The 23,985-nt window shown below is 35.3% G+C and overlaps 2 protein-coding genes and 2 pseudogenes across 2 annotated transcripts; 3 read left to right on the top strand and 1 right to left on the bottom strand.

The window, feature by feature from the left end:
• The first annotated feature begins 362 nt into the window (after positions 1–362).
• LOC120151464 lies at positions 363–5,850 on the top strand. Its single transcript, XM_039163904.1, has 2 exons — positions 363–480; positions 5,507–5,850. The coding sequence occupies exons 1-2, from the start codon at positions 363–365 to the stop codon at positions 5,848–5,850; spliced, it is 462 nt and encodes a 153-aa protein (XP_039019835.1).
• Positions 5,851–7,724: 1,874 nt separating this feature from the next.
• LOC120151463 lies at positions 7,725–14,617 on the bottom strand (annotated as a pseudogene).
• A 2,734-nt stretch (positions 14,618–17,351) lies between these two features.
• Positions 17,352–18,116, top strand: LOC120151512 (protein LTO1 homolog). Its single transcript, XM_039163935.1, has 2 exons — positions 17,352–17,791; positions 18,075–18,116. The coding sequence occupies exon 1, from the start codon at positions 17,367–17,369 to the stop codon at positions 17,775–17,777; it is 411 nt and encodes a 136-aa protein (XP_039019866.1). The 5' UTR covers positions 17,352–17,366; the 3' UTR covers positions 17,778–17,791; positions 18,075–18,116.
• Positions 18,108–19,581, top strand: LOC120151511 (annotated as a pseudogene).
• The last annotated feature ends 4,404 nt before the right edge of the window (positions 19,582–23,985 follow it).

Genomic DNA, 23,985 nt, shown 5'->3' with positions numbered 1-23,985 from the left:
ACACTCACTAATCACAATGAAACTCTATAATATTGGGAGAAAAAAATAATTTTGGATGATATTGAAGTTAAATGAGTTAGGGTATTTATAGTTGAAGCTTAGAGACTAATCTTTAAAAATACCTTAAAATTTAATGACTCAATTTTATAATTATTCTATTATAAAATAATAAAAAAATTCAAAAATCCCATTTTTTTCATTTAAGCAGCCGACTGTTAATTTCAAGCTGCCCATATGCTTTTAAATTTTCAACAAAAAATTGATATGGAGATTGAAGAGATAGAGAAGGAGGTGTGTCGTTTGTCATCGAAACTCGCAACTGTTCGACTCGAAAAAACTGAATACAATGCACGAAGTGCGCGATGAGAGGAAGAATAGTGCCTGCCAAATTCATGGAGCCAAAACAGAGCATCTTGGAGAAGAAGATTGAAGATCCTCTGTTTTCTAAACTGGAATCGAATCGAAGGGGGGTTAGTCTAGGTCCATCGGATATTTTCCATTAAACAAAATCAAGGCAATTCATGAATCAGGAATTCACAACTCTTGTACAGTCAATACAGAGTCACCGAAAATCTTGTTTCTTTAAGCTTCAAGATATTTGTAAGGTATGTCTCATAAATATACCGGTAAAGAGGACAGGGGATGGAGCGGAGTGAGCGAAGCGAACGCCTAGACACCGAGGACGTAAGCACATTGCCGAACCTCGTTAAAATTCTTGTGTTCTTTCATTTACATTGCCCGATTTATCAACAATTGGTATCAGATGTTAGGAGCAAAATTCGAAGTTGCGAAATTCGATGGTCTGGGTAACTTTCGATTATGGCAAACGAGGGTGAAGGATCTGTTGGCGCAGCAGGGGATCCTGAAGGCTTTGCGACCTACAAAGCCGGCGTCGATGGAGGAGGAAGATTGGGAAGAATTGCAACAACGAGCGGTAGGAACCATACGATTATGCTTGACGGACGAGGTTATGTATCACGTCATGCATCTATCGTCTCCAAACGAAATTTAGAGGAAGTTGGAAAGTCAGTTTATGTCCAAATCCTTAACGACAAAACTGTATCTAAAGCAGCGACTATATGGGCTGAAGATGCATGACGATCATGATTTGGCGCAACACGTGAATGTCTTCAATCAAATCGTTTCTGATTTGGCTCGGCTTGATGTAAAAATTGAGGATGAAGACAGAGCGATTATTTTGTTGTGTTCGTTGCCTCCCTCTTACGAACACATGGTGACTACTCTTACATATGGGAAAGAGACTATCAACGTTGAGGAGATTACTGCAGCCTTGTTGGCTCACAACCAGTAGAAGCAGAATGCAGGGGAAAACTCTCAAGCCGATAGCTTATATGTCAAGGGTAATCGAGACCGTGGACGGAAGCCAGAGAAGGCAAGGTCTGGCAAGCGGAATTCCAGATCCAAATCTAGGGATAAGAAGACAATTCACTGCTACAAGTGCAAGGAGGCGGGACATATGAAGTGAGACTGTCCGAAGTTGAAAAAGCAGACTGATGAGAAGCGTGATGTTTCATCCAAGTCTGTGAACGTGGTCGATGATGACAATTCTGATTGCAGTGAGGGTGATATGCTTTATATTTCAACGACTCAATTGACGGATGCGTGGATTCGTGATTCTGGATGTTCTTATCACATCACGCCAAATAGGGAATGGTTTTCGACATACAGGTCGGTTAATTCTGGTTCTGTTTATTTGGGTGATGATCGATGTTGCAATATTGTTGGTATTGGTGATGTCAGAATTAAGATGTATGATGGCTCTGTTCGGACGTTGAGTGGTGTTCGACATATCCCATATTTGAAGAAGAATTTGATTTCTTTGGGCACTTTGCACAAGAATGGTTTTATCCTTAAGGCTGATGAGGATAGGGAAACCATTCGGATTGTTAAAGGTGCTTTGACTGTGATGAAAGGAAAGATGACTGCAGGAAAGATTTATAGATTGTTAGGGAGTACCGTTGCAGGTGGAGTTCATTCTGTTGAGTCATGTGATAATACTACAAAACTGTGGCATATGCGTCTTGCTCATCTTAGTGAACGTGGTATGACAGAATTACACAAAAGAAATCTGTTACATGTAGGGATGGCAATGGGTCGGGTCGGGTCGGGTTTTTGGGCCACCCGACCCGAGAAGAAAGGGTTTTTCACCCGTGACCCGACCCGACCCGACGAAATTAAGTTTTCACCCGACCTGACCCGACCCGACCCGAATATATGACTTAGAAACCTGACCCGACCCGACCCGACCGGAAATAATAATAAAAAAAAAATTTATTCAATGAAAACAGTGACTTAATTGAAAAAAATTATATATGGAGGGACATTATTGTAATTATCCCTAAATATATAGGATAAAATTATATATATTTTTCGGGTCGGGTCGGGTCGGATTTTTTTCACCCTAAACCCGACCCGAACCCGAAATTTTTTTAAAAAAATCCGACCCGATCGGGTCGGGTCGGAACCCGTCGGATTCGGGTTGAGTTGCCATCCCTAGTTGCATGGTGTCAAAAGCTGTAAGTTCGATTTTTGCAAGTATTGTGTTCTTGGTAAACAGACTAAAGTCCGTTTCAAGACTGCGAGGCACACAACTCAAGGGATTCTTGATTATGTGCATTCTGATGTATGGGGGCCTTCCACGACATCGTATTTGGGTGGATCTAGGTATTATGTTAATTTTATTGATGATTTTTCACGGAAAGTTTGGGTGTATTTTTTGAAACAGAAATCTAAATTTTTTTAGAAGTTCAAGCTGTAGAAATCTGAGGTAGAAAACCAAACAGGACGAAAAATCAAGTGTTTGCGGTCTGACAATGGTACGGAGTACACAGATTCACAGTTCTTACACTTCTGTAAGGAGCACGGGATTAAGAGACATTTTACAGTGCGCAAGACACCACAATAGAATGATGTTGCGGAACGGATGAACAGGTCGTTGAATGAAAGAGCCAGATGTTTGCGGTTGAATGCGGGGCTTCCCAAACACTTCTGGGTCGAGGCTGTTAACATGGCGTGTTATCTTATCAACAGATCGCCAAGGGCATCATTGGCTGGGAAAGTTGCAGAAGAGGTATGGACTGGTCATGATGTTAGTTTTGATAACTTACGGATTTTTGGTTGTCCTGCTTATGTGCATGTACCTGCTGATGAGAGATCCAAACTTGATGCAAAATCGAAAGAGTGCATTTTTCTGGGTTACAAGAAAGGTTTCAAAGGATTCAAGTTCTGGGATCCAGTTGCGAAGAAAATTGTGATCAATAGAGATGTTGTTTTTGATGAACAATCCATGTTGCAACAGAAGAAATACATGACAGTGGTGGATTTCGAGCAGTTTCCAGTTGAGAAACCAGAAACGTCTCAACCGACTTCTGGTGGTTCCACTACGGTTGATTTACAGGATTATAGTCTCACCAGAGACAGGGTGAGACGGACGAATATAAAGCCTCCGAGTAGATTGGGTTTTGAAGACTTGGTCTCTTTTGCACTTATTGTTAGCAGTGATGATCCGGTTACTTTTCATGATGTTGTTACTAGTCAGGAAAACGACAAGTGGATGACAGACATGGTTAAGGAGATGGAGTCTTTGAATCACAATCGTACATGAGAGTTGGTTTCCCTTCCTGAGGGTAAAAAGCCGATTGGTTGCAAATGGGTGTATAAGAAGAAACTATCAGTAACAGAAAAAGAGGGGGAGAAGTTCAAGGCTCGTTTGGTAGCAAAGGGTTTTTCACAGCAGAAAGGAGTTGATTATGATGAAATCTTTTCTCCTGTGGTCAGGCATACTTCAATCCGAGCAGTACTTGCATTGGTGGCCAGTTGGAATTTGCATTTAGAGCAGATGGATGTTAAAACTGCTTTTTTGCATGGTGATTTAGAGGAGCAGAACTACATGCGGCAACCTGAAGGTTTCACTCAACCTGGAAACGAGCATTTAGTTTGCAGATTGAAGAAATCTTTGTACGGGTTGAAACAGTCTCCGAGACAGTGGTATAAACGGTTTGACTCCTATATGATCAAGATTGGCTACAACCGATGTGAGTATGATTGTTGTGTATATGTTAAGAGCCTTGATGATGGTTCTTTTATTTTTCTATTACTGTATGTTGATGATATGTTAATTGTTGCGAAGAACATGGATGATGTTATCGGTTTGAAAACTTTATTGAGTCAGGAATTTGATATGAAAGATTTAGGTGCTGCAAAGGAAATTCTTGGAATGGAAATTTGCAGGGACAGAGACTTAAGGAGATTGTGGCTATCTCAACGGGGTTATGTTGAAAAAATGCTAGAAAGGTTTGCCATGAGCAGCGCAAAACCAGTTAGCACTCCATTGGCGAACCACTTTAAGCTCTCATCAGAACAGTGCCCTAAGACAGATAAGGAAGCTGAAGATATGGAAAAGGTTCCGTATTCTAATGTTGTTGGCTGCTTGATGTATGCAATGGTATGTACTCGTCCTGATTTAGCTCATATTGTTAGTCAAGTTTGTAAGTACATGTCTAAACATGGTAAGCAACATTGGGAAGCAGTCAAGTGGATCTTTCGATACTTAAAGGGTACTGTGGGACATGGAATTGTTTTTGGTAGTCAGCGAGATAATCCTTTGGTTGTAGGATATGTGGATTCAGACTATGCAGGTGACTTGGATAATAGAAGATCTACGACAGGGTATGTTTTTACTCTTGGTGGAGGACCTATTTGTTGGAAATCTACTGTTCAATCTGTAGTGGCACTATCTATAACTGAAGCTGAGTACATGGCAGCGGCTGAAGCTGCAAAAGAAGCTTTATGGCTCACTGGTTTAGTGAAGGAGTTGGGTGTTCAGCAAGGTGGAGTTCAGCTGCTTTGCGACAATCAAAGTGCTATTCACTTAGCTAAGAATCAGGTATATCGTGCTAGAACTAAGCACATTGATGTACGTTTTCACAAGATCAGAGAGTTGGTTGCATCTGAAGAGATTTTGTTTCAGAAGGTACACACTGATGAGAATGCTGCTGATATGTTCACCAAGCCAGTTACGACAGACAAGTTCAAGCATTGCTTGGACTTGTTGAATGTTTCAAGTTGTTAAAGAACTAAGGTAACCCAACCCACATTGAATGTTTCCTAAGGGGCAGGATATTCGCCAAGGTAGAGATTTGTAAGGTATGGCTCATAAATATACCGGTAAAGAGGACAGGGGATGGAGCGGAGTGAGCGAAGCGAACATCAACTGTCCTTACAAAGAAAGTCTCGTAGAGGGGGTTACGATTATGTGGGTTGGGGGTGCGGGGGTTGTGCCCCCGCGGTACGGTACAGGGTTAATTTTGTAATTATGTACCAGGGTTTTCTATTATAAATAGAGATGTAACCTAAATATAGAAGAATTGAATAAAATTTTCTAGCGCCGCCTAGACACCGAGGACGTAAGCACATTGCCGAACCTCTTTAAAATTCTTGTGTTCTTTCGTTTACTTTGCCCGATTTATCAACAATATTGATGAAGGCAAGGTTACAAGAGAGAGAGGCAAGAGCTTGAGTCTTAGCCCTAAGTCGCGTGAAACTGTTTCCAAGGTCATTGCTCCTAAGCCAGCAGCAACAACTGTAGGAACTAAGAGGAGTATGAAGAAAGAAGAGGATGCTCTTTCCACAATTCAACCAAAAAGACTCTTCAAAGATGCAGAGAAACCGGTAACAGCTAAGAGACCATTGAAACCCGGGAGAGTCGTCAGTAGCAGGTACAATCAGATTCCCAGTCAAAGCAATAATAGGCGTTTTTCGAATGAACAGATGGTTGGTTCTCGCAATAGAGAGAGCGGAGTGAAGAACAAGTGGGAAATTCCTAGTTAAGTGATCATTCCAAAGGGAGGATCGCAGGAAGACTCGCCGAATTCGATCGATATGTCAATGATCTGCTACCAAAGATTAGGACTCTGAGAGTATGGGGTCAAAGTCCTCGGGATTCAGGGCCAGCCAAAAGAGTGGCTGAATTGATGGGAAGGAAATCATACTTTAGTATGGACCAAGAAACAGAGGAATCTGTTTTTCAAGCTCTTGAGTTTTGCAGAGGAAGAAGACTGATTCATTTCTTCTTCTTTACATTTGTTTTTCAGCTGTAGAGATTGGGGTTTGAGGATGTAAACCATAACTACTGTTATGGGCTATGGTTACATTGACTTTGAATACATATGTATATGTTACCAATTAAAGCTTTTCTATTCTCTGCAGATGCAAAAATAAGATGAGCTTTACTCTTGGCTTTGGGTGAAAGGTGAATATATGTTTTTTCTGTTTTTTTTTTACCAACAATAATTGCTTTTGGCTAACGCTTGTTTTATTTAACTAATTTATGTTCATTTTCTACTCAAATGAGCTTTATTTTATTATTTAACATTTATGTGTGTTCCTAAATCCTAATTATAGTAGTATAGGTTATACATAACCCACTCCGATTCTCCTGTGATTAACCCCAATACACAGAAAAAAGAAAGAAACCATCTTGATGGCTACTTTGACAGCGGTTGCAGCTCGTAGAGTAGTGTCTGTATTTCTAACACCGGCTCCTTCTGAAGTTTCTCTCATACCTTGCCGAAGTCTTGCGGGCTCTGCAGGTATATTCTGTATAGCCATTTTAGATTTTTTCATTTTAAATTTGCATTCTATTCAATTGTAAAATTTGTCTCCCGATTAACTTCAACTTGAAATCATTTGAATTTGATCATAGTTTGAGATAAAGGATCTTAGAGTATGGGACCATCTTGATGCCTCTAATTTTGATTTTATTTTATTTTTTTGTAGATCACCATAAGCCCCCAAAAGTTAATTGCTGGAAAGAACCAATGAACCCAGCTAAATGGGAGGAAGAAGACGTCAGCTTGTTTATTTTCATGTTTTATATTTCAAATTTTCTCATCATTTCTTCCCTTATTTCCAGATTTTAGATATTCTGAGTTGGAAATCGGTTTTTGTTTCTTCTTACTTTCATTTATATTTATAATTTTAGTCCTCTCCATTGTCAATGCTACATTCATTTATTTCAAGTTAAAATCTTGTTGAGTTTGGTCTGCTGTTACATTACAGCATACACATTGGTATTTCTTTACTTGCTATTTTATCACGTATAAGTTCGTAGGCTCATGTTTACGTTTTGGACCTCAAGTGCAGTAGAGTCCTCCGTTGGCCATCCACTTGTGAGACTTGATGGTCTCTATTCCTATTTCATTGAGCACGTAACTAGATGATAAGAGAGCTTAAAAATCCTCAGATTGCACATTATGGTAATGTATGTGTTATGGCTTCTCTCATTTTAATTTTTTCTTGTTGCAGAATGCAGCGCAAACGGCAAAGAAATGAGATTGGAGCTTTTCATGTTTACAAGATTCCCAGTAATAATGTGTGGCTTTGATGACAAGTTCATCATTTCATTTTTCCCTAAGAGAATGATGAATGAGCAAAATTAGAGGCTAGTTTCAGAGAACACACTTCCTGATTTGTTGGTTAGTCTTGTTGATAATGGCAAGAAATGAACTTTCTATTGGATTTCACCTTTTATATGGCAGAAAATTAGATTTGAATTTATGACAGGCATTAACCATGTACTGATACTTCCACTAATTCCAAACATAATTTTACTGCGTAAAGTTATGACAATTACTATATAAGAGCAAACCAGCTATTTAAAAGGATCCACAACAATGACACAGCACTTAAAAACTGTACGTTGATTAAAACTGAGGTTCATCTGTTTCCTCCTTATTCTCTTCTCCACCATCGGGTTCAGACATAAAACCGCCGGAAACGTCACCCTTGAATGCTTCTGTTTCTGGCTCTTGTTCATATGCAACCCCTATTATCTTCTTCCGTTTCATTTCCATTGGCCGAATTGAGTTCAGCTTTCTTCGGTTCCTTGACATCCATGTTCATGTTCTGTTTGATCTTGTCAGCCTCTTTAACTTTGACATGGTTTGTTTGCACCACATATTCTCCCTCAGCCTGATGGTTTGTCTCCGCTCATTTTTCTGTGTTTCACATCGTCGGTATCAGAGTTCTGATGCTTGAAGTAATTTACCTTTTCTACTATCCATGTCCCTCGTCCGACCTGGTTCAATTTTAGTTTCATCGTCGGAAACTGTCCCATCTTTCCGGCTTCTTATGTCATCTTTATATCCCTTTGACAATCTTCTGTTTGTCATGTTTTCAACTGCATCTATTCCGGAATTTACTTTCCTCTTTAGGGACCTGTTCCCAGCAAGAGTTCTCCATTTTTTCAGTTTTGATCTGCTCAAATGGCCGATACTCCCTGGTAATCTTGAAATTCTGGAATCGCATATGTTTCCCCCTTCTCCCAGCTTTCTTGGTGAGGATCTTTACCTTTTCCAAGCTGCCTTTCGAAGCTGCTTCTCTTTTCTTGTTCGAGATCCACGTCATGGCAAGTATCAATCGCATCTGCATGATTCTTTTCCCTATCCATTCCAACATTACTCGTATATTCAGAATCCTTGGTTCTGGCATTTGCTCCCGAATTTTCAAGTTTCTGCAGCTGTCCACCTCTTTTCTCACTTCCATATTCAACCCCTTCTCTTTTGTCTTCCAGAGAAAAACTGGATTTAGTCTCATTTTCATCCTGACCTTTTTTCAAATTGTCACCATCATTGTTTATATATTCATGTACCCGCTCTCCTTCCTTGATAACTGCATATATTCTCTCGAATTCGACGGGTCATCAGTACTCATTGACCGAACTCTTACTGGATTAAGAAGGTGTTGAAAATCAATGCACCGAAAGTGCATGGTTTGAAGAAAAAAATATTGAATTTTGTCAATAATTGTAGGCACCGAAAATTAGGTGTAGAAATTGTTGATTTTTTATATGGGCAAATTACAAACTCTAGTCACTAAAATTTAGGCTATTTACGAATTAGTCATTAAGCTTCAACTATAAATACCCTAGCTCATTTAGCTTCAAAACCATCCCAAAGCATTCTAGCTTTCTTCCAATACTAGAGAGAATTTAGAGAGTTTCTTGAGAGTTGTTTTATCCTTTTTATCAAGAGAGAATTATCATTGTTTTCTCCTTGGTAGATCGAGAGAAGTTGTAATTCATATTTTCTCATAGTGAAATTCTTCTACCGTTGCCCGTGGTTTTTACCCTATTTTATTTAGGGGGTTTCCACGTAAATTTTGTCTCTTTTTTATCTTCATTTTTATTTTCTCAAATTATCAGTTGCGATTTTGCTCTATCCGATAGCCGTCTTCCGCAACAATTGGTATCCGAGCCAGATTTGAGTGTGTAATATCTGCTTATTGTCTTTGTGGTTGCCACCAAAAGGTGGATCCGTAAAAGAAGCTATGGCAACGAAATTTGATATTGAAAAATTCAATGGGAGAAATTTCTCATTGTGGAAATTGAAGATGAAGGTCATCCTGAGGAAAGACGGTTATCTAGCAGCTATCAGTGAAAGGCCGGTGGATTTCACAGATGACAACAAATGGATCGAAATGGACGGGAATGCTATGGCAAACTTTTATCTAGCATTAGCAGATGAAGTATTGTCAAGCATCGAGGAGAAGAAGACATCTAAGGAGATATGGGATCATCTCACCAAATTATATGAGGCCACATCGCTGCACAATAAAATTTTTCTTAAGAGAAAATTGTACACTCTCCGTATGCCAGAATCTACTTCAGTGACAGAGCACTTAAATACACTGAATACTTTATTTTCTCAGCTTACATCCTTAAGCTGTAAAATATGAGAACAAGAACGTGCTGAACTTCTACTTCAAAGTCTAATGGATTCGTATGATCAACTCATCATCAACTTGACAAACAGTAATGTCACCAGTCTAGTCTTCGATGACGTTGCAGCTGCTGTTCTACAAGAAGAAAATCGGCGCAAGAATAAGGAAGACATACAAGTAAATCTACAACAAGCAGAATCATTGACAACGATGAGAGGGAGATCAACAGAACGTGACCAAAATAGCAGTCACAAACATGGTAGATCGAAGTCAAGAAGCAAGAAGAATTTAAAGTGCTACAATTGTGGAAAAAAGGGTCACTTGAAGAATGATTGTTTGAGTCTAAATAAAAACTCTAATCCACAAGGCAATACTGCAAACACTTCAGATGATGGAGATGATATATGTTGTGAAGCGTCAACCACCGTGGAAGGTAGAAAGAGATATGCAGACATATGGCTCATTGATTCGGGAGCAACATATCACATGACCTCAAGAAGAGAATGGTTCCATCATTATGAACCTGTCTCAGGAGGATCTATGTATAGTTGCAATGATCATGCCTTAGAGATCATTGGCGTGGGAATCATCAAATTAAAGATGTATGATGGAACAATTAAAGTTGTTCGAGATGTGCGGCACGTGAAAGGCCTGAAGAAAAATTTATTATCCTACGGATTGTTGGATAATAATGCAAGCAAGATTAAAACACGGAAAGGAATCATGAAGGTGTTCCGTGGAGCGCTTGTGGTGCTGAAAGGTGAAAAGATAGCTGCAAACTTGTACATGCTGAAGGGAGAGACTTTGGTAGAAGCATAAGCCTTTGTTGCCTCATGTAGTTCAGATTCGAAAATGCTATGGCATCAGAAACTTGGACACATGTCAGAACAAGGAATGAAAGTCCTTGTGGAGCAAAAGCTACTTCCAGGCTTAACAAAGGTATCATTTCCTTTGTGTGAGCATTGCATAACAAGTAAGCAGCACCGGTTGAAATTCAACACATCAAATTCTAGAGGCAAAAGTGTTCTAGAATTGGTTCAATCTGACATATGGCAAGCACCAGTTACATCCCTAGGCGGAGCAAAATACTTTGTCTCATTTATTAATGACTACTCCAGGAGATGTTGGGTGTACCCTATTAAGAAGAAGTCAGATGTGTTTTCCACTTTCAAAAACTTCTAAGCGCGGGTGGAACTTGATTCTGGAAATAAGATCAAGTGTTTCATAACAGATAATGGAGGAGAATACACAAGTGAAGAATTTGATGACTGTTGCAGGAAAGAAGGCATCAAAAGACAATTCACAGTGGCGAACACTCCTCAACAAAATGGAGTGGCATAGCGGATGAACAGAACCTTGTTAGAAAGAACAAGAGCAATGTTGAGGGATGCAGGCCTAGAAAAATCATTCTGGGCAGAAGCAGTCAATACCGCCTGTTATTTGGTGAATCGAGCTCCATCAACTGCAATAGAGCTGAAGACACCAATGGAGATGTGGACTGGTAAACCAGCTGATTATTCAAACCTCCATATATTTGGAAGTATTGTGTACGTGATGTATAACTCCCAAGAAATCTCAAAGCTGGATCCAAAATCCAGGAAATGCAAATTCTTGGGGTATGCTGATGGAGTCAAGGGGTATCGCTTGTGGGATCCCACTGCCCGCAAAGTGATCATCAGCAGGGATGTTATCTTTGTAGAAGATAAACTACAGAGAAAAGAAGACGATGATAGCACTGAAAAGTCAGAGACTGCACAGATACATGTGGAAAAGGAGGTTGAAGAAGGAGATTCTTCTGAAGCAGAACCAGCACATGATGAACAAGAACCAGAGAGTTCTGAAGCTCCAACAACTCGTCAATCAGATCGTGTGAGAAGACGTCCTAATTGGCACTCAGATTATGTTATAGAAGGAAATATTGCATATTGTCTTTTAACAGAGGACGGTGAGCCATCAACATACGAGGAGACAATAAACAGCTCAGATGCTTCACTATGGATGATGGCGATGCAAGAAGAAATTGAAGCCCTTCATAAAAATAATACATGGGACCTTGTGCCACTACCACAAGGAAGGAAGCCAATTGGTAACAAATGGGTCTTCAAAATCAAGCGAAATGGTGACGATCAAGTTGAGAGGAATCGTGCAAGACTGGTGGTCAAAGGATATGCTCAAAAAGAATGTATTGATTTCAATGAAATATTTTCTCCTGTGGTTCGACTAACAACAGTTCGAGTAGTTTTGGCAATGTGTGCTACATTGAACTTACATCTAGAGCAGCTAGATGTTAAAACAGCTTTTCTTCATGGAAATCTTGAAGAAGAGATTTACATGCTCCAGCCTGAAGGTTTTGAAGAAAAAGAAAAGAAGAACTTGGTTTGCAGGTTGAACAAATCTCTGTACGGTCTAAAGAGGTCTGATGATAACGATTTTGTTATATTGTTGTTGTATGTAGATGACATGTTGGTTGCAGGACCCAACAAAGATCATATTGAAGAATTGAAGGCACAACTGGCTAGGGAATTTGAAATGAAGGATTTGGGATCAGCAAACAAGATTCTAGGGATGCAAATTCACCGAGACAGAAGTAATAGGAAGATTTGGCTTTCACAAAAGAATTACTTGAAGAAGATCTTGTCAAGATTAAACATGCAAGATTGTAAGCCAATTTCTACCCCTCTTCCTATTAACTTCAAATTATCCTCCAGTATGAGTCCTAGCAGTGAAGAAGAGAGTATGTAGATGTCTCGAGTACCGTATGCATCAGCAGTGGGAAGTTTAATGTTCGCTATGATATGCACAAGATCAGACATTGCACAAGCAGTGGGAGTGGTTAGTCGGTACATGGCGAATCCAGGCAAAGAGCATTGGAATATTGTGAAGAGGATCATGAGATATATCAAAGGGACCTCAAATGTTGCATTATGCTACAGAGGATCAAACTTATTAATCAATGGGTATGTAGATTCTGACTATGCAGGGGATTTGGATAAAAGTAAATCTACTACAGGATATGTGTTCAAAGTTGCTGGTGGAGCTGTAAGTTGGGTTTCAAAATTGCAGTCAGTTGTGGCTACGTCCACAACAGAGGCAGAATATGTAGCAGCTACACAAGCCAGTAAAGAAACAATTTGGTTGAAAATGCTATTGGAGGAGCTTGGGCACAATTAAGAGTATGTCTCTCTGTTTTGTGACAGTCAAAGCGCCTTGCATCTAGCAAGGAATCCAGCATTTCATTCAAGGACAAAGCACATACGAGTTCAGTACCATTTCATTCGTGAAAAGGTGGAAGAAGGGACGGTAGATATGCAGAAGATCCATACCAAAGACAACATAGCAGATTTCATGACGAATGCGATCAATACTGATAAATTTACTTGGTGTCGATCCTCTTGTGGCCTGTCAGAGACGTAAGCAACATGATGGTACATGGTAGAAAGAATGGTGTGAAGATATGATTGTTCCAATTAAATCTTCAAGTGGGAGATTGTTGAAAATCAATGCACCGAAAGTGCATGGTTTGAAGAAAAAAAAATATTGAATTTTGTCAACAATTGTAGGCACCAAAAATTAGGTGTAGAAATTGTTGATTTTTTATATAGGCAAATTACAAACTCTAGTCACTAAAATTTAGGATATTTATGAATTAGTCCTTAAGCTTCAACTATAAATACCCTAGCTCATTTAGCTTCAAAACCATCCCAAAGCATTTTAGCTTTCTTCCCATACTAGATAGAATTTAGATAGTTTCTTGAGAGTTGTTTTCTCCCTTTTATCAAGAGAGAATTATCATTGTTTTCTCCTTGGTAGATCGAGAGAAGTTGTAATTCCTATTTTCTCATAGTGAAATTCTTCTACCGTTGCCCGTGATTTTTACCCTATTTTATTTAGGGGTTTTCTACGTAAATTTTGTGTCACTTTTTTATCTTCATTTTTATTTTCTCAAATTATCAGTTGCGATTTTGCTCTATCCGATAGCCGTCTTCCGCTACAGAAGGTGCTTCAATTCCTCGATTTTAGCTTCCTTTCGCTTCAAAGTTGCTGTTAGAGCAATGACCTGAGGGTTCTCATTTCCTGTATTCATGTCTTTATCTCGGAACTGTTTGATCTCGTTCCTTTTCTCCTCCAGTGTAGACTCCATGGCCTTTTGTTCATCTTTAAGGGAATCAATTCTAGATAATGTTTCCATGAGCCTACGATAAAGCTCCATCTTTTGGTTTCTAAGGTAGTATATCTTTTCATTTGTCTCTTCAGCTTTCATTTTCATTTCTTTGTTGTATTCTCTTTCCTTCTGTGATAAAAAAAAGACAACATTGTCAGCAGTTTAAACTTCTTCCTATATATGGATTAACATTGTCAGCAGTCAATAATATATTGCAAATAGGCTACTAGTTTACCACAAATTAGCTTAATGATTTCACAATGCATAAGACATTGTGTTTGATCACTAAACATTGTAAATCAAGAAAATTCCTCCATGAACATTGAAAAAGGAAGTTACCCTTTTGGGCTTGGATGGTCAAAATAATTTTAAAAAAACAAGAAGGTTAAAAAGTAAGAATATTTATTTAACAGAACAGAATGCATGATGCTAGTGATTTGTCGTGGGGAGAGAGTGACAAGTAAGAGGCAACATTGCATGCATGAAGGAGAGAGAAAGGGGGAAGGAAACCTGCAACAGCATCTGGAGAGAAAGGAGCTGCCGATTCTTGTTTTCGATGACAAGGTTAAAGATGCGGCGTTCCCTGAGCTTGTGAAGCACCAATAAGCCGAGCAGGGCCGCCCCGAACGCCAAAAGCAGCATCAAACCGTATGGTCTTCCCTTGTGGCCGCTCCCATTCCCTCTGTGGGATGTTACTCCTATTCCTCCTCCCATTGATCTTTAAGAAGAACCGATCTCTCTGTTTGTGAAATGGAAGATGCTTTTGAAAAAAGAGCCGGGTTGGGTCGTTGCTTGTTTATGTGAAAGAAAATGAAGTAAATAAAAAAGAATGCACTTCAAGTGGAACTGCGTTAACTCAAGGTTGGGTTGTAGTTGTAGAAGAAAAACAACCGAGTTAAGGGCGCCGATTCTGGAGAGGGAAGCATGCTTTTCAAGATTCAATGTTAACAATTTAGTATATATATATATATTGATTCAACTATATAATATTTTAAATATAATAATATTATATTTTTATAATAAATAATTATTAAAAAATTAACAATTAATTAAAATAATGTATATAATATTTCCATAAAATGATCTTAGAGCTATTATTTAAAGAAATATAATTCATCGGATCTTAATTAAAACTTTATATAGATTAAATTATGTGAATAATATATTAAAAGAAATTAATCATATAGAGTGAATAAATTTTTTTCTTCAACTGTTTATGATAACGGTCGATAAAATATATTTGGATCATAATATAATTCCTCTATATTATTTGTATGAGATAATTATCGAATAACTTATACACTTTCTAATAATCATCGTATAATTCTAATAAATTTCGCTAAATATTAGAATAAAAATTTTACTTTAAAAGTAATTTTTATTATATTGTATATAAATACCCGTTGTTCAAGCATGTTTGCTTATCTCTTAGGGGCCGTTTGGATGGGAGAATGTGTGATTCTTCGGGAATGGAATCCACATTTCCCCGTTTGGTTTGGCCGGGAATGTCATTCTCGGTAATGTTTTATTACCAATAGTAAATTTTTTGGGGTATATTACCGGGAATGTCATTATCTCCCTTCCCTTAGGTATTGTAACATTACCGGCATTTTGGACTAAAATGCCCTTAATTTTTTTTTTCAAAAATATCATTCATCTGTCATTGAATAATTGAAATTCTACAAAGATTAAATTATAAATTTATCCTTAAACTATTTTAGATTTACAAAAAAAAAATCTATAATTAAAATTTTATATGAAGTTCAGGGGTTAAAATAAAATTTACCCTTTTATTTAACCTTTTTTATATTTTTAATTTTGTAAAAAAAATATATAAATTTTATGAATTCAATTTTTTTAAAGAAACTATATAAATATTTTTCAACTTGTAATATTATACAAATATATAATAAGGACAATTTGGTCAAATATACCTTTCAATAATCTTTTATTCCTTTAACCAAACACGATAATCTTACATTCTTGCTAAACCAACCAAACATAAAATACAACATTCTCAATAATCTTATTTCTTGGTAATCTTTTATTCCCACTGGTAATCTTACATTCCGTGAACCAAACGCACCCTTATAGTATATTATAAAATTGAGTAAATTACATTATTCATCACTAAATGTTCTCTCTCTCCTATTTTATTTATTATATTTTTAGTTATTTTAATTTACTCACTAAATTTTATATATTTAATTTTTTATAATTCATTAATGACATGAATTATTTTATTATTTTTCTATATGACATGTCACATTTTTATTAATATTTTAATATTATTTAAGATTATAAAAAAATAAATTTAAAATATTTAAAATATACATTCAAATCTTAAAATAAAAATTCTCATCCTCACATTGAAGCTTCAATGGCAGCACTCACTTAGAGCCTCCAGTAGCTACGGTTGCAGTGGCTGCCACAGTGGTCTCTGGTGGCTGTTGAGCTCTAAACTTTTTTATTCCAAATGTTTTTTTTACGTTATGAGAACGAATTCACCCTTAGTTTCGTAAGAGAAATGATCCGGTGTTAACAAACCAATATTGAAACCATTCAGTTTTCCACTCTCCGATCTCCATCAACTATTGTTGGGTCGAGATCAAATGGAGATATGTTGGTCCCTCTGTCACAATGTCACTCCTCATTATTCATATATGTCATCCAATCGTTGGAGCCCGCCCCTTTTGAAAACCCAAAAAAAAAAGTTCTCTATTTTTTCTTTTTGATTTATTTGTTAAATGATTAATCTTTTCTTTTCTTTTTTTTAATTTTTGTTGTTGAATTATTGATTCAATCTATGTAATTTCTGATTCCCCTTCATTGGTTGATATCATTTGTTGTGCTTGTGGGTTTGGATACAATTTTAGGGGTATCATGATTGTGTTGATGGTTTGGTTGAGGGTCGTGAGAGATGAACAAGAGAATAAGGTGTAGAGGTAAATTGATTGTTCGTCGGTGGGAAGATGAACTTGTCAAGGATGATGGTTGGTGGAATTGTAATTTGAGATTTAGAGTTTACAATATAATTTGAGAATTTAAGTATAATTTAAGGATATAATTGTAGTTTTTAAATTTATTTTTATTTTAATCATATTGTATATTAAAAATATTAACAAAATATGACATGTCATATGAAAAATAATAATAAAATAATTTACATCATCTTACACTAAGAAAAAAGTTTAATAAATAAAATTTAATGGGTAAATTGAAAAATTGAAAATGTAATGAGTAAAATATGAGAGAGTAAAATATGAGAGAGTAAAATTAAGTGAGTAATGGTATAATTTACCCTATAATTTTATTTTTATTTTTTAATACTTACCGTTTTATTTCAAAGGCTTATTCTGACGAGGTAATGTAACACAGAGTAAATCTGCCTGACTATTGTACTTCTTCTGAACCAGAAGAGCAACCGTTCCGGGAAGGTCATAAAAAGTTATTTTTATGTTCCATGGACTCTGCCGAAGATATTTTTTATTCAACACTAAATTTAGAAGAAACACATTACCAAGAAGGTTACGCAAAAGGCTACAACCACGGCACAACGCTCGGCAAAGAAGGAAGGGAAGTGGGTCTTAAAAGGGGTTTCGAAACAGGCGAAGAGCTCGGTTTCTACAAGGGCTGCGTCGATGTCTGGAATTCCGCCATCCAAGTCGATCCGACCCAATTCTCCACTCGGGTTCAAAAGAACATTGACCAGATGCTGGAACTAATCCAAAAGTTCCCTGTTATGGATCCAGAAAACGAGAGTATCCAAGAAATAATGGAAGCTTTGAGGCTTAAGTTTAGGGTTATCCGTGCAGCTTTGGGTGTTAAATTGGAATATAATGGGTACCCAAAACCTAAAGACATTGAATTTTGATTTCAACCCCTTTTATAGGTATTTCGATTGCTTAGACTAAGTTTCAGATAGGAATGCTCTTTATTTTTGTTGTTGTTGTTGTTGGTTGTAAATATATTTTAGTCCATTAATCAGTTTTAATTGGTATTAAAGTTTCAGGCTCGATCTGTTTCTCATCTGAGCTTGCTACTTTTCCACTCTAATTTGTTCGTAGATTTTAGGCTGGAGTGATGGCCCCCACTCCTCCCTTAAACCGTGGCTAAATGTTTGCCATTTATCTCATATTATCATCTCTATCTACTCCTTTATTATTATATTTTTTTGGCAGATCTTAAGCAAGTAGAAAGAGGTGGAGGAGAAGCAAGGATGTTGAACAAACTGCTGGCTTGTGGCAAGGTGTACATTTCCGAAAGCTGAAATAGAGCAGTTTTGGAATCGGTAGAAAGAGCTGCCAAGCTATTCCGTGAGGCTGCTATTGTGAATAAGTTCATAGATGTAATTTACAATAAAGTTGGGTAAACAGTTGTCTCCAGATTGAATCCAAAACCATCTCGGGATTCATGTCCTTTAAAAGATACGGTGTTTTATATTGTTAAGTCTGCTTTGGGAACCATAGACTTCGAGTTGCATTCCGGAACTCATCCTCGACTTGGAGCTGTTGATCATATATGTTTTCACCCCTTGGCACATACTTCCCTGGACCAGGCAGCTCTGATTGCAAAGTCTTTGGCAGCAGATATAGGCTCTAAACTTGAAGGTTTCTTCCTTTTGGATCAAATGTTGTGTAGATTTTTGCCAGAACCAATTAGATTAGTGAGTGGAGCTTTGGAATATGATTAAGCAAAAATAAAAAATAGAAAACAGTCGGCCTGGTAAGTCTATATGAATAGTGGGATTCTTAATATGCTTCAAATGTGTAGGATTCCAGTCGGACTCTGTAGTGATTGATAAAGCTTTAAAGATGCTATATGGTTCTTTAACGTAGAATTTGTTTGTTTTTCTTTCTAATTTTGCATCATCTTTGTTGCCTAACTTGATCGGAAGTCAGAAGGCGCGATGTAAGAGTCAAAGCTTTGTGTCTAATAATATCTGCATTTTCACAAGTCTTCTTATGTGTGTTATCTTTTCAAATATGGGATTGTTTGGTACCTTGTCCTTGTGCATCATTTACCTTTTCGCTCCTAAAGATATTACCTTTCCTATAGTAAATGACCTTGAATGTTAACTGCAGTACCTACATTTCTTTATGGAGCTGCCAATGAGAAGGGAAGGTTGCGTGCTTCTATCAGAAGAGAACTTGGTTATTTCAAGCCTAACTCGGACACTGTTCTATGGTCTGGAGGGTCTAAATCAGAGTCCTTGCCACTGAAGCCTGATGCTGGTCCAGCTCAAGTTTCTCCAACAAAAGGATTTATTCTAATTGGAGCCACCCATTGGGTTGCTAACTACAACGTCCCCGTGTTCTCAACTGATATTGCGGCTGTTTTGTAGGATCGCGAAACAAGTGATTGAGAGAGGAGGTGGACTTCCTTCAGTGCAACCGATGGGGCTTGCACATAGTAATGGTGTGACTGAGGTAGCTTGTAATTTGTTGGAACCAAGTGAAGTAGGAGGAGATAGAGTTCAAGTTGAAGTCGAGAGGCTTGCAAAGGAATACATTTTGCGCGTAGGGGAGGGCTATTTCACCGATCTCACACTTGACCAGATTATCGAAAGTTACACGATGTCGAGTTCTCATGAATGGATAAATTCTGGTATCGGAAGTGTTTTTGCTCTCTATTTGTTCATGTATCTCGGTTTATACCGCTAGTCAATATGTATTTCTCATTATGAACAATAACTTTTCTTCTAGTACCTGCTGATTGACTGGCCTTTACTCATTATAGTAGACTTAAAATATGTATTTCTTATTCGTTTCTATTATGGTTTTGTATAATTCTTTTGCGGGTAAAATATAAAATTCGAAAAAACTTGTATAAATTGCGTAGATTATTATTATTTCCTTAAATTCACTATTTCATTTAAATCTGAAGTAATTATCCAAATAAGGAATTACTTGTTTAATTTCAGTACTCCACTGTTAAATGGTGACAAGTAATTCTCCAAAGAGGGAAGGCACAGCCAAGAATCGAATCTGGGTCTCCTTGGAGGAGAAATAAGCGCCCAACCATTTAGGCCAAGCACAACATTAATACTAAGTTGCCAAAGATTATATTTATCTTATGTTAATTTAATTAATTAATTAATTAAATTAATATTAATATTTTATCCTTATAATTTAAAATATATTTTTTTATTTAAATAAATAATTAATAAAATCAAATCAAAATTAATATTCTATCCTTATAATTTAAAATATAATTTTTTATTTAAATAAATAATTAATAAAATTAAATTAAATTAATATTATATCCTTATAATTTAAAATATAATTTTTGTTTAAATAAATAATTATTAAAATCAAATTAAAATTAATATTCTATCCTTATAATTTAAAATATAATTTTTTATTTATTTAAATAATTAATTAATAAAAATCAAATTAAAGTTAATATTCTATCCTTATAATTTAAAATATATATTTTTATTTATTTCAATAAATAATTAATTAAATTAAATTAAATTAATATTATATCCTTATAATTTAAAATATAATTTTTGTTTAAATAAATAATTATTAAAATCAAATTAAAATTAATATTTTTTCCTTATAATTTAAAATATAATTTTTTATTTAAATAAATAATTAATTAATAAAATCAAATTAAAATTAAAATTTTATCCTTAGAATTTAAAATATAATTTTTTTTTATTTATTTTAATAAATAATTGCAAATTATAATTTTATTATTAAATAAATATAAATAATTTTAAATTTTATTTACTATTTTTAAAAAAATTAATTTAAATATTAAATAACTAAATACATATAATTTTAAACTACTTATAATATAATATAATTTTTTAATATATATTTATTTTTAAAAAAATTTAAAACTTGTATTCTATTGTAATAAATATCATAAATTTAATTTTTAAAATAAATTAATATTAATTTTATAAAATATATAAATATTTAATTAATGTTTTATTTAAATTAAATTGAGAAATTATTCATTTGTTTAATTTAATATTTTTTATAAGTTAAGTATACACTTCAACAAATTAAAACCAATTACAAGCCTAACCTAAATGGTTTGACGCCCTTTCTTATCCCAAGGGTATCCTAGGATTGAAATTTTGTAGTCTCCTTTAAGGATATTTTTCCTTTAATTTGTTTCTAATGTGGTCACTACCATATTAGTTGAATGAAATTAATTAAATAATAATATAAATAATAATTTATAAATTAAGAAAATAATTTTAAAATGCTACATCAATTCTGCCATTAAGTTTTTAACGACGGGTACTAAAATAAAATCAAAACTAAACTTTAGGTATGATATTGTAAAAAAATGTACCAAAAGTGAAACTTTAGGTACTAAATGCGTAGTTTACCCTATAATATAAAGAAAATTAACACTTTTTATCAAACCCAAAATGGCATCCAATTCTTTCAATGGGCCCCCGTCCATTTCCCTCATCAAAATCCAAACGAATGCCTAACTATTTCCGCTCCAACTAAAGCCCAATATATTTCATCAATTAAAACCCAAATTACATAATCTTTAACTTTTAAAAACAGAATTTAATATATATTAATGGCTCACAATCTCTATTAAAAACATCTCAATTGAAATAATACATAATTTATACTTTAGGAAAAAACTAATTAAAATTGAGCCATTTTAAAAAGGAAATTATAAAAAAACATTTATCATTTTTTTCTAATTTAAGAGCCACCATTTATTTTTAGATTTAATTTCATAAGAAGTTCTCAAATTATACTCTTCATAACTATGATTTCTTTTTAAATTAGTCTTTAAATTTTAAAATATTATATATTAATCTTCAAACTATTAATATCATTCTATTTTGATCTTTTATCTAATGTGCCGTTAACTCAATTATTTTTTTAAAGTCGTAAGAATTAAAAGTGTAATCTTTTTTTAAAATAATTTATTTTTAAAAGTCTTGAAAATTGAACTAGTGATCAAAGTTTTAGTTCAGGTTTTTAGAACCTTCCAAAATATATTAGTTTTTTAATTAATGATATATTAATATAAATATTTAAATAAAATAATACTAATAGTTTAAAAGTATTATAAAATTTTTAAAAAATTTTAAAAATAATTTAAAATATAATCAGAAATTAAGGACTCATATAAAAGTTCGGAAGATAAAAACATAACGATGCTCCAAAACATTACCAAAGTCCAAAAAGCAAAGTATACAAGTGCTTAGCGAGTTGAGCAGCTCGAACTCGACTCGGTTAAAATTCGATATACGATCGACTCGAGCTGGCTCGACCTGAACTCAAACTCGACTCGATACCTTAACGAGCTGAGCCGAACAAAGTCTAACTCGACTCGATAAGTTCGCGAGTAGCTCATTATTATTAAAAATATATTTTTAATAATAACTTTAAAATTATTTCATTCAAAAAATAAATCTAAATAATAATTATTAATTTATTAATAAATAATACAAATATTAAGTTAACTAATCTCTTATTTTTTAATAAATAATTAAATGATATTAATTATTAATATTATTTCAATACAAAAAAAACTAACCCTAATATCTTCGTATAGTATTAATAAATTTTATTTTTAGTTAAAAAAATAAGGTAAATTTTTTAGTGAACTTAACGAGCAACGAATCGAGTTGAGTAATAATTTTTTTTAATGAACACGAGTCGAACACAATTTTAACAAACTTAACCGGCAACAAATGGAGCAGCAAAACTTTTAACGAAGACAAGTTAAACAATATCTAACTTACTATCCACTCACTCGATAAATACCCTAGTACACGCTGTACCATACACGTTCAGATTCGCATAAAAATCTTTCCCACTTTGTGCAGACTCCTCACAGCTTTTGCAGCGCTACAATACAAATGTGCCCACCATTTTTCCCGGACAATATTACACCCCCTAATTTGGTGTAACATTTGATTCGATTAAAAATTATTTAATTCATGTTTAATCAATACTTGATAAATTTTATAAAATTTTACTTGATTTAAGTTTATTAAAAAAATTTATTTTTAAATCATTACTCGTTAAATTTATCAAAAAAAATTTATTTTATTTTTTAAAATATATAAAAAAACTTAGTAAAACTGTATAAATTTTAATATAAACATAAATTCATAAGTTTACTAAAAAAATTAATCAAAAGTATATAAAACAATTTCAAAGTAATAGTTCACAAATACATCACACAAATATATTACAACAAAAACAACAATCAGCGAATATATTAAACAAACATATTACAATCATTATTGGAAGGAAAAAAAGTTTAAGTTTATGTTATGTATGGCTCATAAAAAGTCTCGTTGTGGGGTTACGAATTATGTGGGTTGGGGTGTGGGGGCGCAGCCCCCGCGGTACGGTACAGGGTTGATTTTGTAATTATGTACCAGGGTTTTCTATTATAAATAGAGATGTAACCTAGACCTAAAAAAATCATTGAATAAAATTCTAGCGCCGCCTAGGCACCGAGGACGTAAGCACATTGCCGAACCTCGTAAAATTCTCGTGTTCTTTCGTTTCCTTTACCCGTTTTCGTCAACAATTGGTATCAGATGTCAGGAGCAAAATTCGAAGTCGCAAAATTCGATGGTCAGGGTAACTTCGGATTATGGAAAACGAGGGTGAAGGATCTATTGGCGCAGCAAGGGATCTTGAAGGCTTTGCGACCTACAAAGCCGGTGTCGATGGATGAGGAAGATTGGGAAGAATTGCAGCAGCGAGCGGCAGGAACCATACGATTATGCTTGGCGGACGAGGTCATGTATCACGTCATGCATCTATCGTCTCCAGACGAAATTTGGAGGAAGTTGGAAAGTCAGTTTATGTCCAAATCCTTAACGACAAAACTGTATCTGAAGCAGCGGCTGTATGGGCTGAAGATGCAGGACGATCACGATTTGGCGCAACACGTGAATGTCTTCAATCAAATCGTTTCTGATCTGGCTCAGCTTGATGTGAAAATTGAGGATGAAGACAGAGCGATGATTCTGTTGTGTTCGTTGCCTTCCTCTTACGAACACATGGTGACTACTCTTACATATGGGAAAGAGACTATCAACGTTGAGGAGATTACTGCAGCCTTGTTGG

This window comes from Hibiscus syriacus, unplaced genomic scaffold (assembly GCF_006381635.1).
Source record: "Hibiscus syriacus cultivar Baekdansim isolate YM2019G1 unplaced genomic scaffold, ASM638163v2 tig00111059_pilon, whole genome shotgun sequence".
Taxonomy (NCBI): domain Eukaryota; kingdom Viridiplantae; phylum Streptophyta; class Magnoliopsida; order Malvales; family Malvaceae; genus Hibiscus; species Hibiscus syriacus.
The sequence above is the reverse complement of the archived record's forward strand: the minus strand, read 5'-3'. Positions and strand labels throughout refer to the sequence as shown.